The following is a 15,000-nucleotide window of genomic DNA, read 5'->3' as shown; positions in this document are numbered from 1 at the left end:
TAAAAAACACAAAAAGTACAAAAGGTGAAATGTAGGAGCTGTGCAGTGGACTCTTATAGTGTGTTACTACTCACAGAGTGCATGTAAGGAAGATAAGTTTTTGTTTCATGCTCAGGCTCCGGTGGCGGCCATGGTGGGCCGCTCCTGGGACGTGTTCCAGCCGCTCCTCTTCGGTCTGATCGGCGCAGAGATCACCATAGCGAAGCTGAACCCCAGCACCGTGGGTAAGGACTCACAGACAGATCTCGGTTGGATCGGGTCTCGGTGTGATGGACACAGTTACTGATCGTCTCCGCACTCGACTGAAAGTCCAGAAGGATTTCATCCTGTGTCGATATTCTCCCAGATTCTGTTGTGAGTTTCTGACGATGGTTGAACTCTCTGTGTGTTCAGGTCTTGGTTTGGCCTGCATCGCTATCGGTCTGGTGATCCGCCTGCTCGTCACCTTCCTGCTGGTTCACTTTGGAGGATTCACCCTGAAGGAGAAACTCTTCATATCTGTGGCCTGGCTGCCGAAGGCCACCGTGCAGGTCTGAAGTGCTTCTATGGCGTGCTTTTTAAAAACGTTTTGTACCGTCTGAGCCGATGTTACATAAAGGGGGTCGGTAGTGGATCCTTAGGCTAGACCAGCTGAGAACTCTAGAACTACCTGAAGACTCCTTACTACATGGTTGTGTTAAATACTTGATTCTGATTGGCCAGCTATGCATAGCAACGGTCCGCTATCCCTCGATGGATCAGCGTTGTTATGAAAAATAAACCAACAGGAACAGACGGTTGCTAGGTGACGCGGCTCCAATCACAGACTCTGGTGGACTGTGAACACGGAGCTTAGAACAACAAACCACAGAGGGAGTTTGACTTCACTCTCCTTTTAAGGAAGTCGCTGTTTCTTTGTTTTGTTTTTTGTCAGGCTGCCATCGGCTCGAAGGCGTTGGACATGGCGAGGGACGAGGCGTTGGACAAGACGTTAATCAAGTTTGGCCTGGACGTGCTAACGTTAGCGGTGTTAGCCATCCTGACCACGGCTCCCATCGGGGCGCTGGGTATAGGCCTGGCAGGACCACGCCTCCTGGCTCGACAGGTCAAAGGTCAGTGCATGCTCACACACTGCACACAAACAAGAACCACAGAAGGACTTGCTGTACTTTATTACTGATCAATAAAGTATCTATCTATAAACCACGGGGAGCCAGTCATGTGTCATCTGTACATGGAGGTACATGAACTGATAGTTTACTCCGTTTATCTTTATTTTAACAGACGACACAGAAGGCGGAGCCACGACTCAGAGCAGCGCCGGGACCAATCAAGAAAAAGACAACATGACTCTTGAGAGCAAACTCTGAGGCTTCTTACACACATATGATAAGTGAAGCTACGGAAGCCCTGAGTGGACACGCATGCATAGATTTTATTTTGCTCTTGTAGTGTAATTAACTTATTAAGACTTTCCTCGTGCCACAGGAAAAATGAACTTTAACTGTATAAGTTAATTAATTATTCAGTCTCATATCAGAATGTCAGTAAGTTCTCTAGGATCACTTCAATCATTAAATAAAAATAAGTTCTAAATGATTACATGTGATTTTATTACAGGAATCGTGAACAATAATGTAGATTAATAAAGTAAATATCAAAGATTATAATTTGTATGACTTTAAAGTTAATTTCTTCCTTTAACAGGAAGTGGTGCCCCGAGGAATAATTAGAATATATCATCTTAATAAGTTAATTACGCTACGCTCTGCTTGGCAGCGTTAACGAGTTTTAAGATCTCCACTTATTCATCTCGTTATCTGAGAACATCATCGCTGGTTTTCTTGTTGACTTGTTTAAAGATCTGCCTGTGTGTCCTCTTAGGGCTTCCATACAAACCTTGTGTTGTTACAGATCTGTTTTCATATCTCTGCCGTGTATTTCTTTTTCTGCTTCTGTAAGCTATTGCTAGCTCTTAGCCGCTTCTGTCACACGTCCTCTAATGTTCAGGTTTTTCTTACTCTATTGTAAGCGACAGGACTTCATTTATGTCATATACAAAAATGTACAATTAAGAACGTGGAATCACCCCGGGTACAATGTGTACTGTATATAGAAAGAGAAAAACTGTTTATAATACGGCTGTAAACATGTTTGTTTCTGCTGGGACCAAATGTGGATTGACTCACTTCTGCAGCCAGCCTCTAGTGGACACTCGGGGAACTGCAGATTTTACATTGGCTTAGCATTTTTCAGGTTGCCGTCTGGTGAAACCTCCAAACATTGTTTTGTAGTGTTAGTATTGTGTTTGTTGATTTGCTGTACTGTGAGCTGCGGAGCCAGGTTACACAATGTGAACGTGATGGTCTGTAGAGGGGTTAGCTCGCTAATGTTAGCGTAGCATGTTTTTCATCTGTGCCTTAAATGAAAAAACCTCATAAACACAATAAAAGAGACACAAACAGCTGTTCATTCTTTCATGTTGCCTGCGCAACATGTTTGTTTGTGTCCACTCTTCAGTAGAAAGCTCTGATCTTTCTTCTAATGCTGCGGAGGAGACGAGCAGCGGAGAAGAAGAGGGCGTGGCTTCATGAGATCCTCGGGGTTACGACAGGATGTGGGAGAGTTTTAGTTTGTCCAGGAGCTGCAGCTCTATAACGACCACTTCATGAACATGACACATTTCTGCTGCTGTTTGAAACTCACCTGGTACGCCCAAACTGTCCGACGTCTTTCCAAACGAGCGCTCTCTCTCCGTCTTCCCTGTAGGTCGTCTGTTTGTTGTGATGGGATCTTCCCTCCTATTGGACGACCTGCTTGATGTGTCAGGGCCTTAAAGGCTTTATATGTGATTTTTTGATCCAGCAGATGTCGCCCTTGAGCACCAGCATGAAACCAAAACAACTTGCGCTGCATTGTTGTGTTAGCATGCTAATGCTAGCGATCTTTATTCTGCTCGTATCTTCACACTGCATGTAAATTTACCTGAAATGAGCGTGATCTAGAAACACAGTTAAGCAGTGAGTACAGTATGTTATTCTTCTTTTCTCTAGTCCCTCAATTAAACAACTTTTATACACGAGGGGAGGAGTCAGCCGGCCGTCCGGGCGATGTAAACAAAGTGAAGATAGGACTCTGAAAACTCTGAAAACATCACAGACAGTGGGACTCGGGTGTTACACCCATTGTAGACAGTCATGACTCACAGAGTTATTTTCAGAGGAGATACTTGATTTATACATTGAAGTGTGAAACATCACAGATAAAGACTTTAAATGTTAGGTATACCTCCTAAGTTTAAGCAATGAACTATAATACTTTAAATGGTAAAGGAAGTCTCATTCTGTGATGATGCAATATGACATCAGTGTTTCAGCATGCCGTGCAGCAGGTGAAGTGACGTTTGCTTCCAGTGAAGAGCGGAGCTCGGTGAAAACACAGACACGTATCTGTGGTACATTTAGAGTTATTCAAGGCAAAAGTTAAGTACGTAGATTTAAAAAAAAAAAAAACAGCCTTGGTTTCCTGTTACTTTTGTTGCTGCCACCACCAGTTTTCTTCTTCACACCTCAGATCACGCTGCATCTAAAATAACCACAGCGCTTGAAGAAGTGTTGACTCTCACATCGCTCCTCTGAGGCCGTTCCATTGGTCTAACCAGCAGCTGCACTGTTAGTCAAGATTTGTCTCCACAACACCACCTTTAGACAAACCTCAGTGAAGCTACCACAAATAGAAGGGTGAAGAAGAAGAAGGAGGGTTACAATCTGATGACTCCAGTCCACTCTGGACTGACTCAGATTCAGATTTCAGACTTGACTTGAAGGGCCCGTTCAGTTTCACAGCCGGCCGAGTCGTTGAAAGAAGCCGAGACAGGAAACAGACACGGTCACAGCAGCGTTCAGATAACAACATTCACATGTTAGCAACAACAATCCAACAGGTCGCCCAATGAGAAGCCAGAGATAGAAAAACATTCAGAAATTAGTTTACAGTCCACACATCAACATTCAACCGCCTGACAGCTGAAGGGATAAAAGAGAATCTGTCGGTTCTCCTCCAGCGACGTCCAGAGGGCGTTAAAGAAAAGACAAATGACAGAACGTGTCCAGGTTGATTTTTACGATTCCTTTGGATTTCTGGACCAGCTGGACTCCAATGATCTTTGCCCAGACTCGAGTCCTCCATCGATCTGACTCCACTTGATCTAATGCCACTGAACTCCAGCTCACTCCCTTCGATCTTTCATCACCTGACTAGACCCGACTCCTCTTGACTTGACTCCACCTTACATTGACCTGACCTCTTGACCTGACTCAAGTCGACTAAACTCGACCTGTCTCCACCTGGTTCCATCTCTCTTGTTCTGACTCTGACTCGAGCTGTCCAGAGTTGACTCGACTCAACCTGTTGATTCCACCCGACTCAAGTTCACAAGAACCTAACCCCCAATGGACCAGACAAGACTCCACAGCTGTTACCACATTCTGCTCCAATCAGCTTCACTTTGATCTGATACCCACTCCACATTACCTGACTTGTGTGGACTCCCCCTGACTCTACTGGACTCCTAATGACTCCGATCAGCTCCTCATGGTTCCTCTCCCCTTGAATCGTCTGGAAGTCGACTCGACCGGAATCTCATCGAGCACACTCAACCTAACTTTCAAATCTAACTCCTCCTGCCTTGACTTGACTCCACTGACACCTCAACTCTCCTTGACCTGGCATCCCATGACTCCACTCATCCCATGACTCCACTCATCACTCAAGTCCATCCAGCCCGGCTCATTGGTTCAGACTCTACTCCCCTTGACCTTACTTTGACCCGAGTTAGCTCCTGAGTCGACTATACTCCACCTTTAACTCAACAAGTACTGACTCTACTTGTATTAAAGATGGAGTCAGTAGACATGTTGGTTATTCCAACTGGGCCCCTCCTCCTGGGCTCATCACCCCCAGAAGCCCCGCCCCCTGCAGGATGTAGAATAGAAGAAGAATAGAATAGAATAGAACTTTATTTGTCCACAAAGTGGAGTATTGTCTTTGGCTTCACAAGAACAAGACAGAAAAAACATTCTGACAAATAAGACAACATTCAAGCACAGCAGGAAACCAGGAGAGCGTCTGTAGTCCTCGACAACATCACAGTCAGCATGGCTCGTGAATTTAAAATAATAATTTAGTATAATAATCAGCCAGAGTTTTAAGACATTTCATAAAGTTATAGGTTTAAAAACGAAAAAAAGTCAACACAAGGTTCACCCTTGTTTTAGAACGAGCTTTATCCACTTGGTGTTTCTTTGAATTGTATCCACTCTTAAACTCACCTGCTGCGCTGTCATTGGCTGGAGGAAACACACCAGCACCAGACACAGTCACCACCACACATGTATGGAGGCCCAGAAGGGACAATGGAGCAGCTTCACTTTAGGAGAAGTCTGTATTTTATTTTGAAGGAGAAGTCTGTATTTTATTTTGAAGGAGAAGTCTGTATTTTATTTTGAAGGAGAAGTCTGTATTTTATTTTGAAGGAGACAGGATACTGACTCCATCTTTAACTCAGTCTTATAAAGATCCACTCAACCCGACCTGACTCCACTTGCCTCGACCCGACTTTCTCCTCAATTTGATCGGACTTCAACAAAGTCTATTCCACCTGACCTGAGCAAAACTAAATCATTTCACTTTGTTTATTTGATTGTAATTTATTGGACCCAGCTGATATGATGAGTCTTCACGTGTCTGTCCGTCAGATGAACTCTGACCCCTGTTTGTTCTGATGATGAGCTCTGAGACCTCACAGATGGATATTAAGATCAAACATATTTCATATTTCTCATATTTTTTAACAAACATCAGCAGTGAAAACATCCATCGGGTGAATGTGTGGACTTGAAAAAAAGTGTTTGTCTCCTCTGCAGAATGAGTTTCGAACCTTCTCTTTCGCCTCTTTGTGGTTTTCTTTTGAAACAGGATGTGTTCACCACACCCGACGGTCAGAGACGCTCCAGCCTGCACACGATGAAGACGAGTCTGCTGTTCCTCTGTGAGTACAGAAGTCACCGTGCTACTCTTATTAAACTCTTTGATTTAGATAAATACATCAACTTTATGTCTGTGACAGAAATTCACCTTTAACGACAATAAACAATTAACTTTGAAAACAAATTTTAACACTTCATTTCAAACACATGTAATCACTTTTTAATCCCATGTTTACACATTTGAACTATTCTAAAACACTTTAATCACATGAGAAATGAATGAGGAGGGAGCGCTGAAACAGCATCTGGTTAAAAGGTGAACTGAACAGCCAATGAAAGATTTCTTTTTGATGTTTTTCAATAATTTCTGGGAGCATTTTAACGGGAATCCTGATAGTGGGTTCTTAAATATGCAACGTTTTCAGCTAATGTGAATAAAAGTGTTTATAAGTCATAAAAACACACACACAGTGATCTTTAGACTTTAGACTTTATTGTCCACAAGGAGAAATTACAGCATACAGTCTTTGATGGCTCCTTTTTTGAATGTCCGTTGTGTGCTGGTTGAAAGTGAGTTTATTGTCGAGTGTGAGTCCGAGGTATTTGAAGCTGTCAACTGTTTCAACTGTATCGTTGTTGATGAGGGGGTGATGGAGTACCTATTGTTATTTCTTTTGTTTGACTGTCATTTCAGTGCTGAGGCTCTACTTCACATCTGCTCAAAGTCGTGGTGAGTTCAAATCTTCATGGTTTTTTTCATGTTTGTTTGTGTTGTTGAGTGGATGCTCACTCAGGTCACCATGTGGTGGACTCTGAAGCTTCAGTGTTTATCCAGCTCTGCATGGGTCTGTAAACCTTTCTGTGTTCTAACCTCTCTCCATTTTTCAAAAGCATCTCCAATATTGATCCTAGTTTGAGCACGTTTCTGCTCGTGGAGCTTATTAGAAACATGCAGAGGCTTTTTAGGTCGGGTACAATCACTTCTATCTGAACCACTTCTCTTGACCCGCTTCCATCGCTGCAACACCTGTTGACCTGATAACTGCTCTCATATCTGGCAAACCGAGGGGCGTCCAAAACGGCCGTGTGGAGGTGTGTCTTAAAAGCGCCTACCTTCTCTGGTCCAAACAAATCCAGAGCATTCAGGAGCAGAATCTAAAGTTAGAAGGAGGACATACTGGCTGCTGCATTGTTGTCAGAGAAGCCAGCACTTCAACATGTTTCCTTAATGATCAGATAGTAAGATACCTTTATCATCTCACTCTCTACACATCTCACTGATTGATCCTTCTGTGTGGGAAGAGAAATTTAGAACAGACACAGAATAAAACCACAGACTGCTGTTTGTTTCCTGTTTCCAACCAACTTTATTTATTCTTACCATTACAAAGCCTTTATCATCGTAACCATGACGACAAATGCGGACTTACCTTTTAGTTTCATGATACGCACCCCCAACAAACATAATCATTTTTATGTCAAACCAGCCTCTTAGTTTTTACTTTGACCTGCGTTCTTCCTAATGTCCTGCAGGGGGCGACTCCCTGAGTTGTAAATTAAGGTCCAGTTGTATATCGAAGAAAAAATGATGTTACACTAAGCTCCCACTCAGACAGGTGGATTTTAGGGCGGAGCTTCCAGTGATAAACGTGCTTGTATGTGTGTGTGTAAATGTTCGTTCAGTATCGTAACCCCTGGTACAAATCCTCCTTAAAGTGTGTTTGTGTCTCTGTTTGCAGCCTCTCTGATCGTCTCTCCCAGCAGCTCGCAGTTTTTTGAGTACAACAGAGTCTCTTTGATCTGTGATCACTCCAGCTCTGATGAATGGACGGTGTGGAGATACACGAGTGGGTCAGTTTGACACCAAAGTTCTCACTTAGGATCCACCACTGACCACATCTTATCTCCTGTTTGACTCTCCCCCTCACAGTATAGTGAGCCGGGTTTTATCTGTTTGCTTAATGTTTGATTTTATTTAGAGAAATATCAAAACAGCGTCAAAGAATCGTGTCCTGGCATCCGCAGCAGATCTGACCTGGAAACTGTTCCTTATAACACGAGTCACATTAGTTTCTCCTCCGCTGTTGATGTTGACACAGATGATTTCATAAGTCCAAAGTTGGGGATGATTGGTTGAAACCCCTTAGACGAGTTCGAGTTAGCTTTAGCATGGCGTGAAAGCTGCGGTAACTCTGGGCGTAGCTGTTAGCTTTAGCATGGCGTGAAAGCTGCGGTAACTCTGGGCGTAGCTGTTAGCTTTAGCATGGCGTGAAAGCTGCAGTAACTCTGGGCGTAGCTGTTAGCTTTAGCATGGTGTGAAAGCTGCGGTAACTCTGGGCGTAGCTGTTAGCTTTAGCATGGCGTGAAAGCTGCGGTAACTCTGGGCGTAGCTGTTAGCTTTAGCATGGTGTGAAAGCATCTTAAACCGGCTGCGGTAACTCTGGGCGTAGCTGTTAGCTTTAGCTCAGGGTGAGTACACCACCATTGTTCTCCTCAGAATCTTTCAGACCATTACTTTTGATTCATTGGTAACAAACCCCGTCAGACTTGATATTTGACATGATGATGTCACAGTTTAATCTGAACATGGCGAATGAAACGAGGTGATTTGTTTCCTCCAGTTTTAAACCAGAGTTGTCCAGCTGCGACTCGGGCTGGGGCAACCCGACGCCGTCCCGCTGCGATATCAAGGCCATCAAACCGTTGGACAGCGGCATGTACTGGTGTGAATCAAAATACAGAGACAGCAGCAACATGGTCAACATCACCATCATCACTGGTAAGAATCATGAAATGTTTACATACACACTTCCTCTTCTTCTTCTTCTCTTCTCACCACAGGTGAAACGTAGAGCTTTCATATGACATGTGACACACTCACTTTCAGACAGGTGTTGGTTTGTGCATGCTGTGTTTTAATGCTCACATCAGAAGAGTAAAAAAACATATCTGTGCCTGTGTGACATCCTGTCTGTGATTCATAGAGGGAAGTGATCAGAGCAGAAGGAAGTGAGTCATGGAGTGTACCGTGATACAGATGAGTGGAGGCCCTCTGGTTATGAAACACCAGGAGACGGAGCACAAAGTCACACTAACTCAGTTTGTGTTCACTGTTTTTAACCTGGTAGGATGGAAATGATTGTTTTCACCCCTGCAGATGATCCAGAATGCAGCGCGACTCGTCTTTAACCTCCCCAAATTTAAAACTCTGCTGCTCACTGACAAATCAGCAAAAGAAACGTCTCCTCCTTACTTTAACTCTCTGATCCAGGTCTACCCCCCCCCCACTACACTCTGTCAATGAAAGGCGTCTGATCCAACCTTCACAACAGGGTCCTAAGTCTCTGACTAGACTCTTCTCCTCTGTCGCCCCCCGGTGGTGGAATGAACTTCCAAACTCCATGTGATCTGCAGAGTCCCTCTGCACCTTTAAGAAAAAGCTAAAGACCCAGCTCTTTCATGAATACCTACTAACTTAATGATGATGATGATGATAGCTTGATTCCTTTAAGACTCAAAAACAAAGATGCTGAGATTCACAATGTAAAGAAATTTGAAAATTGCATGCAAACTCTTGCACGCCGTCTAAGTTGCAAAAATACTTTTATTGGCCGTTTACGTCCATTGCAAGTTAGACCGTGTGCAGAGTTCATGCTTAGGAATATTAATTTAGGACTGAAAGTACGAACAAACATTTCAACTTAAGATCAGAATCAGATTTATTGTCCAGGTATGCTTACACACACAAGGAATTTAACTTCAGTGAACTGTGCTCTCTTTGTACAGGAACAACATTAAATATCAACAATAAACATAAAAAAAAAAAATCATAGATTGGATCTTGGGTTGGCACCTCGGTCGGCCCATGCCACCCCTGGTCCCCCTTCTAGACTCGCCCCTGCTGCTGCTGGATGAAGTAATCTAGTGGGGACAATCAGTTAACCTTTTGTTTGAATTATTCATCGAGACCCCAAAATGAAATAAAAAGATCTCAGGTTCAAGATGAACTCGAGATACTCTTTAAATGTCCTGCAACAATCGAGCTCTGACCTCGAAACCCCCAGAAAACACCAGGAGCCCTGCCGTAGTTTTGTTTCCCCGTCTGAGTTTATTCAGTTATATTTACTTCACCTTCTTCGATGTTCAGAGATCCGGGGGTGAATAACATGTTTCTCTCTGTGATGAGGTGGAGGTGTGATCCTGCAGTCTCCAGCCGGCCTGGTGACGGAGGGAGATAACATCACTCTGAACTGTAAAGAACAGAACACCAACAATCTCCAGGCTGAGTTCTATAGGAACGACTTCTCCGTCAGTACCAAGCCTGAAGGTAACATGACCATCCACCAAGTGTCCAAGTCTGATGAAGGAGAGTACAAATGTCACATGAGTAAAGGCGAGTCCTCACCCAGCTGGCTGCTGATAGAAGGTAAACTTTATTTCACCTTACAGACATCTTCACTCCTAACTTGGACAATTTAAGGAAATTTGCAGAGTGCAGCGTGTGTGAAGTAAAGGGTTTAATTCCCCCACCCTCTCCCCCAGATGGTTTAGACCCGGCTGTGCTCACCGTGTCTCCAGACTCGTCTCAGACTTTTGAGTACAAAATTCTGAGTCTGAGCTGCAGGGACGACAGCAGCTCTCGCGGCTGGAGGATCACCAGGGTCACCTTGGATCACGATCTGTCCCACTGTGGAGACGGCTGGGGGACACCCAGCTCCTCGGGCTGCTTCATCCAAACCGCCAAGAAGACCGACAGCGCAGTGTACTGGTGTGAGTCTGCTACGAGGCAACGGAGCAACTCTGTCAACTTCACCGTACACCGTAAGAGCCATACAAGAAACATAAGAGCATGATGTGTGGTAACTGTCACCAGTACATGCACAGTGTGAAGTCACAGATCTTCATGCTCCCTATCCCTCTTCCTGCATCTTATCCCATCTCTCCCCCTATCCCCTTCCAAGCCCGGCACAGTCTAGACCTGTGAAGGATGTTTCATCATGAGCCGGGGATCCGGCCGAAGATTTCTGCCTTTTAATAAGACAGTTTTTTCTTACCACTGTAACTTTTACTGCTTTGCTAAAGTGCTCATGATGGATAGACCAGATCTTTGTAACATAACAATGAGTAAGGTCTTTTACCTGCTTTATGTAACATAACAATGAGTAAGGTCTTTTACCTGCTTTATGTAACATAACAATGAGTAAGGTCTTTTACCTGCTTTATGTAACATAACAATGAGTAAGGTCTTTTACCTGCTTTTTGTAACATAACAATAAGTAAGGTCTTTTACCTGCTTTATGTAACATAACAATGAGTAAGGTCTTTTACCTGCTTTATGTAACATAACAATGAGTAAGGTCTTTTACCTGCTTTATGTAACATAACAATGAGTAAGGTCTTTTACCTGCTTTATGTAACATAACAATGAGTAAGATCTTTTACCTGCTTTATGTAACATAACAATGAGTAAGGTCTTTTACCTGCTTCTTGTAACATAACAATGAGTAAGGTCTTTTACCTGCTTTATGTAACATAACAATGAGTAAGGTCTTTTACCTGCTTTATGTAACATAACAATGAGTAAGGTCTTTTACCTGCTTTTAGTAACATAACAATGAGTAAGGTCTTTTACCTGCTTTTAGTAACATAACAATGAGTAAGGTCTTTTACCTGCTTTTTGTAACATAACAATGAGTAAGGTCTTTTACCTGCTTTATGTAACATAACAATGAGTAAGGTCTTTTACCTGCTTTATATAACATAACAATGAGTAAGGTCTTTTACCTGCTTTATGTAACATAACAATGAGTAAGGTCTTTTACCTGCTTTATGTAACATAACAATGAGTAAGGTCTTTTACCTGCTTTATGTAACATAACAATGAGTAAGGTCTTTTACCTGCTTTATGTAACATAACAATGAGTAAGGTCTTTTACCTGCTTTTTGTAACATAGCAATAAGTAAGGTCTTTTACCTGCTTTATGTAACATAACAATGAGTAAGGTCTTTTACCTGCTTTATGTAAAGTGTCTCCAGATAACACTTGTTATGAGTTGACGCTATACAAATAAAAATTGATTGATTGATTGATTGATCTGTTGCTAGGCGACACCAAGCACTGTCCAATCAGCTACATTTAAACAGGAAGTGACATATGCAAAGGCTAGAAAACATTTCAACATGACCAACATCACCTTTGTTTCCTGTCAGTCTGAAATCAGAGTGTTTGACAGTTTGACTTCGTAAGTTGATGAAATGTTGAATTAGCATCGAGAAGTTTGAAAGACAGGAGAATGTAAAACCTTCTTCTTCTTCTCTCTCTGTGTGATGAGACGGAAACGTGACCCTGCAGACGCCGCTCCTCCCGCTGAGAGAGGGAGATAACGTCACTCTGCTCTGTAAAACCAAGACGCCCCACACGCTCCCCTGTGACTTTTACAAAGACGGCGCCCACGTTAAGACCGAACCCGCAGGTCACATGACCATCCACGGTGTTTCCAAGTCCGATGAAGGCCTGTACTGGTGCCACATCACAGGTCACGGAGAGTCTCCGCCCAGCTGGCTGTTCGTCAGAGGTGAGTTTAAAAAAAAATCAAAAATCACACAACTTTAAATATCTGTTGTTTTCTGATGTTTGTCAATTTACGCAAATTCGACCAATCCCTGCACCTTTCTCTCTCACTTGACATTCTGGTTATTTTTTCCACATGGTTGACCGATCCCCTTAAATCCTCATTTAAAATATATTCCTAAAATATCGATCCTCCTAAGTGTCAAAGTTTAAAGTTCTGGTATTGTGACGACTCTCCCTGACACACTGCATGACACACTTTGTGTTGTTGTTGTGAAGCAGTCAGCTGATTCGTTCTGACCGTGACCCCCAGATGTCAGGCTGAGCGTGCTAAACTAAACTGGACGTGTGTCGTTTTTTAGGGCACACGTGAACACGGTCATGTTTTACTGTGGAGCTCATCATGATTTCAACATTTACCTGACCAGGTGTGTTTGTCTCTATAGGTTCAAACAGTTCTCCTTCTTCCTCTGCGCTCACAATCACACTGATACGCCTCCCAGTGGTGGTCGCTCCATACGCCATCTGCACCGTGCTGGCATTATTTTCATGTCGACACACAGGTAACACAGTAACGTCACCCGTTGGTTTCTGAAGAGGCGTGAAGAAGCCCAATGATGGCGGTCGCCATGTTGGAGAAATAAAATCTTAAATCTGTTACCTTAATCCCACAGGAAGGAACCTGCCCGCCGAGGATTGTGAGGGATCGGAACAGCCGTACGATGATGTCATCGCTGAAGTCACCACAGAGCATCAGTTCTAATATCGAAATGATATTTATTAAAGTGTCATGATTAGTGAACATGTGTGTTTATTTGTAAAGTGACGAGATGCTGAATAAATATCTTAAAGGTGTTTTTGTTTGGGGCGCTGGTGACGCAGTGGTTAGTGTGCATGCCCCACGTATGGAGGCTGTAGTCCTCCAAGCGGGCGGCCCAGATTCAAATCTGGCCTGTGGCTCCTTTCCCGCATGTCATTCCCCACTCTCTCTCTCTCTGATTTCTGATTCTATCCACTGTCCTATCTCTCCAATAACGGCACAAAATGCCTAGAAATAAATCTTTAAAAAAAAAAGGTGTTTTGGTTCATTTTAAAACACACTTAACTTTACAATGATTTTAACAGTAGATAGAAATGTTAAATTGACTTTAATCTATCATGAGCAAAGATGAAGGAACCCATGAGAACTCAGGAGCTCACAGGAGAAGATGTGGTTAGTAAATGACATAATGAGATTTACAAATCGTGACAGTAAAATGATTTGAATGCACGGAGAGAGAGATGAGGGCTCAAAGTGCCAGTGCCCGGTGGTCTAAGCCTATAGCAGCATAACTGAAGGCTCTACTTCCCATAGTACATTTAGAGACCGTAGGTCTGAACCTCTTTCACCAGCTGTTCTTATGAAGACGTTTCTTAAAGCCACTGACAGATTTCAACAAGATTCTGACATTCGTTTTCTTATTGCCGATTTGTTCTTGGGTAAGAACGACCAGCATACTTAAGCACATATGAGTACAGACATGCAAGTGTAAAATCATGGTGATGGTGTTTCCTTCATCCTGCACCTTTCTCTCTCACTTGACATTCTGGTTATTTTTTCCACATGGTTGACCGATCCCCTTAAATCCTCATTTAAAATATATTCCTAAAATATCGATCCTCCTAAGTGTCAAAGTTCAAAGTTCTGGTATTGTGACGACTCTCCCTGACACACTGCATGACACACTTTGTGTTGTTGTTGTGAATTATAGATTATTAAAAACAATTATAAACATGATTTAAATGTGGTCAACCTTTCTGTCAGTTACACAAAGTTTTGACACGTGTACCGACCTTTTTGTATTTAATGTCTTTACAAACTCACTGATAAAACATGAGGCACAACGTTCACTCTTCCCACACTGCTCACAGCTGTATGGTTTCTCTCCAGTATGAACACATTGGTGTTTTCTCAGTATGTCTTATCCTGCAAAGGTTTTCCCACACTGCTCACAGTTGTACGGTGTCTCTCCGATGTGAATATGTTGGTGCTTTTTCAGTGAGTCTTGTCGCGCAAAGGTTTTCCCACACTGCCCTCAACTGTATGGTTTCTCTCCTGTGTGAATACATTGGTCGATTCTCATTGTGCCTTATCGTGCAAAGGTTTACCTACAGTCTCTAAATGTACTATGGGAGGTAGAGCCTTCAGTTATCAGGCCTGCTTGTGGTACAGTCTCTAAATGTACTATGGGAGGTAGAGCTTTCAATCTCTAAATGTACTATGGGAGGTAGAGCTTTCAATCTCTAAATGTACTATGGGAGGTAGAGCTTTCAATCTCTAAATGTAATATGGGAGGTAAAGCCTTCAGTTATCAGACCTGCTCGTGGTACCTACAGTCTCTAAATGTAATACGGGAGGTGTAGTGGCTTGATCTTGCTTTTCAAAGGTTTGAGCCACTGAGGGGCTGATAGCCTACCGTACTT

General features: G+C 43.0%; 3 protein-coding genes across 4 annotated transcripts in view; all 3 read left to right on the top strand.

Annotated features, from left to right (window-relative positions):
- Positions 1 to 2,443, top strand: part of LOC132958423 (sodium/hydrogen exchanger 9B2-like) — a 14,241-nt gene extending 11,798 nt beyond the window's left edge. For both annotated transcript variants that reach the window (XM_061031244.1, XM_061031245.1), the window contains 4 exons: positions 116 to 224; positions 394 to 530; positions 914 to 1,091; positions 1,264 to 2,443. In XM_061031244.1, coding sequence (XP_060887227.1) covers positions 116 to 224; positions 394 to 530; positions 914 to 1,091; positions 1,264 to 1,349 — 510 coding nt within the window. In that variant the 3' untranslated portion in view covers positions 1,350 to 2,443. The remainder of the gene's footprint in view (positions 1 to 115; positions 225 to 393; positions 531 to 913; positions 1,092 to 1,263) is intronic.
- LOC132958959 (atrial natriuretic peptide-converting enzyme-like) overlaps positions 1 to 8,912 on the top strand; it is a 36,401-nt gene extending 27,489 nt beyond the window's left edge. The window contains exon 7 of the mRNA XM_061032035.1: positions 8,901 to 8,912. The gene's annotated coding sequence lies outside the window, so the exon portion shown is untranslated. The remainder of the gene's footprint in view (positions 1 to 8,900) is intronic.
- On the top strand, positions 4,878 to 13,604 carry LOC132958957 (Fc receptor-like protein 5). Its single transcript, XM_061032034.1, has 10 exons — positions 4,878 to 4,886; positions 5,956 to 6,028; positions 6,661 to 6,696; positions 7,706 to 7,817; positions 8,588 to 8,745; positions 10,153 to 10,392; positions 10,509 to 10,787; positions 12,299 to 12,541; positions 12,984 to 13,100; positions 13,212 to 13,604. Exons 1-10 carry the CDS (start codon positions 4,878 to 4,880, stop codon positions 13,298 to 13,300), a joined length of 1,356 nt encoding a protein of 451 aa, XP_060888017.1. The 3' UTR covers positions 13,301 to 13,604.
- Positions 13,605 to 15,000: the final 1,396 nt, after the last annotated feature.

The sequence above is a fragment of the Labrus mixtus genome, chromosome 23 (genome assembly GCF_963584025.1).
Source record: "Labrus mixtus chromosome 23, fLabMix1.1, whole genome shotgun sequence".
NCBI classification, from domain to species: domain Eukaryota; kingdom Metazoa; phylum Chordata; class Actinopteri; order Labriformes; family Labridae; genus Labrus; species Labrus mixtus.
Note: the sequence above shows the minus strand (reverse complement) of the source record. Positions and strands in the feature narration are given on the sequence as shown.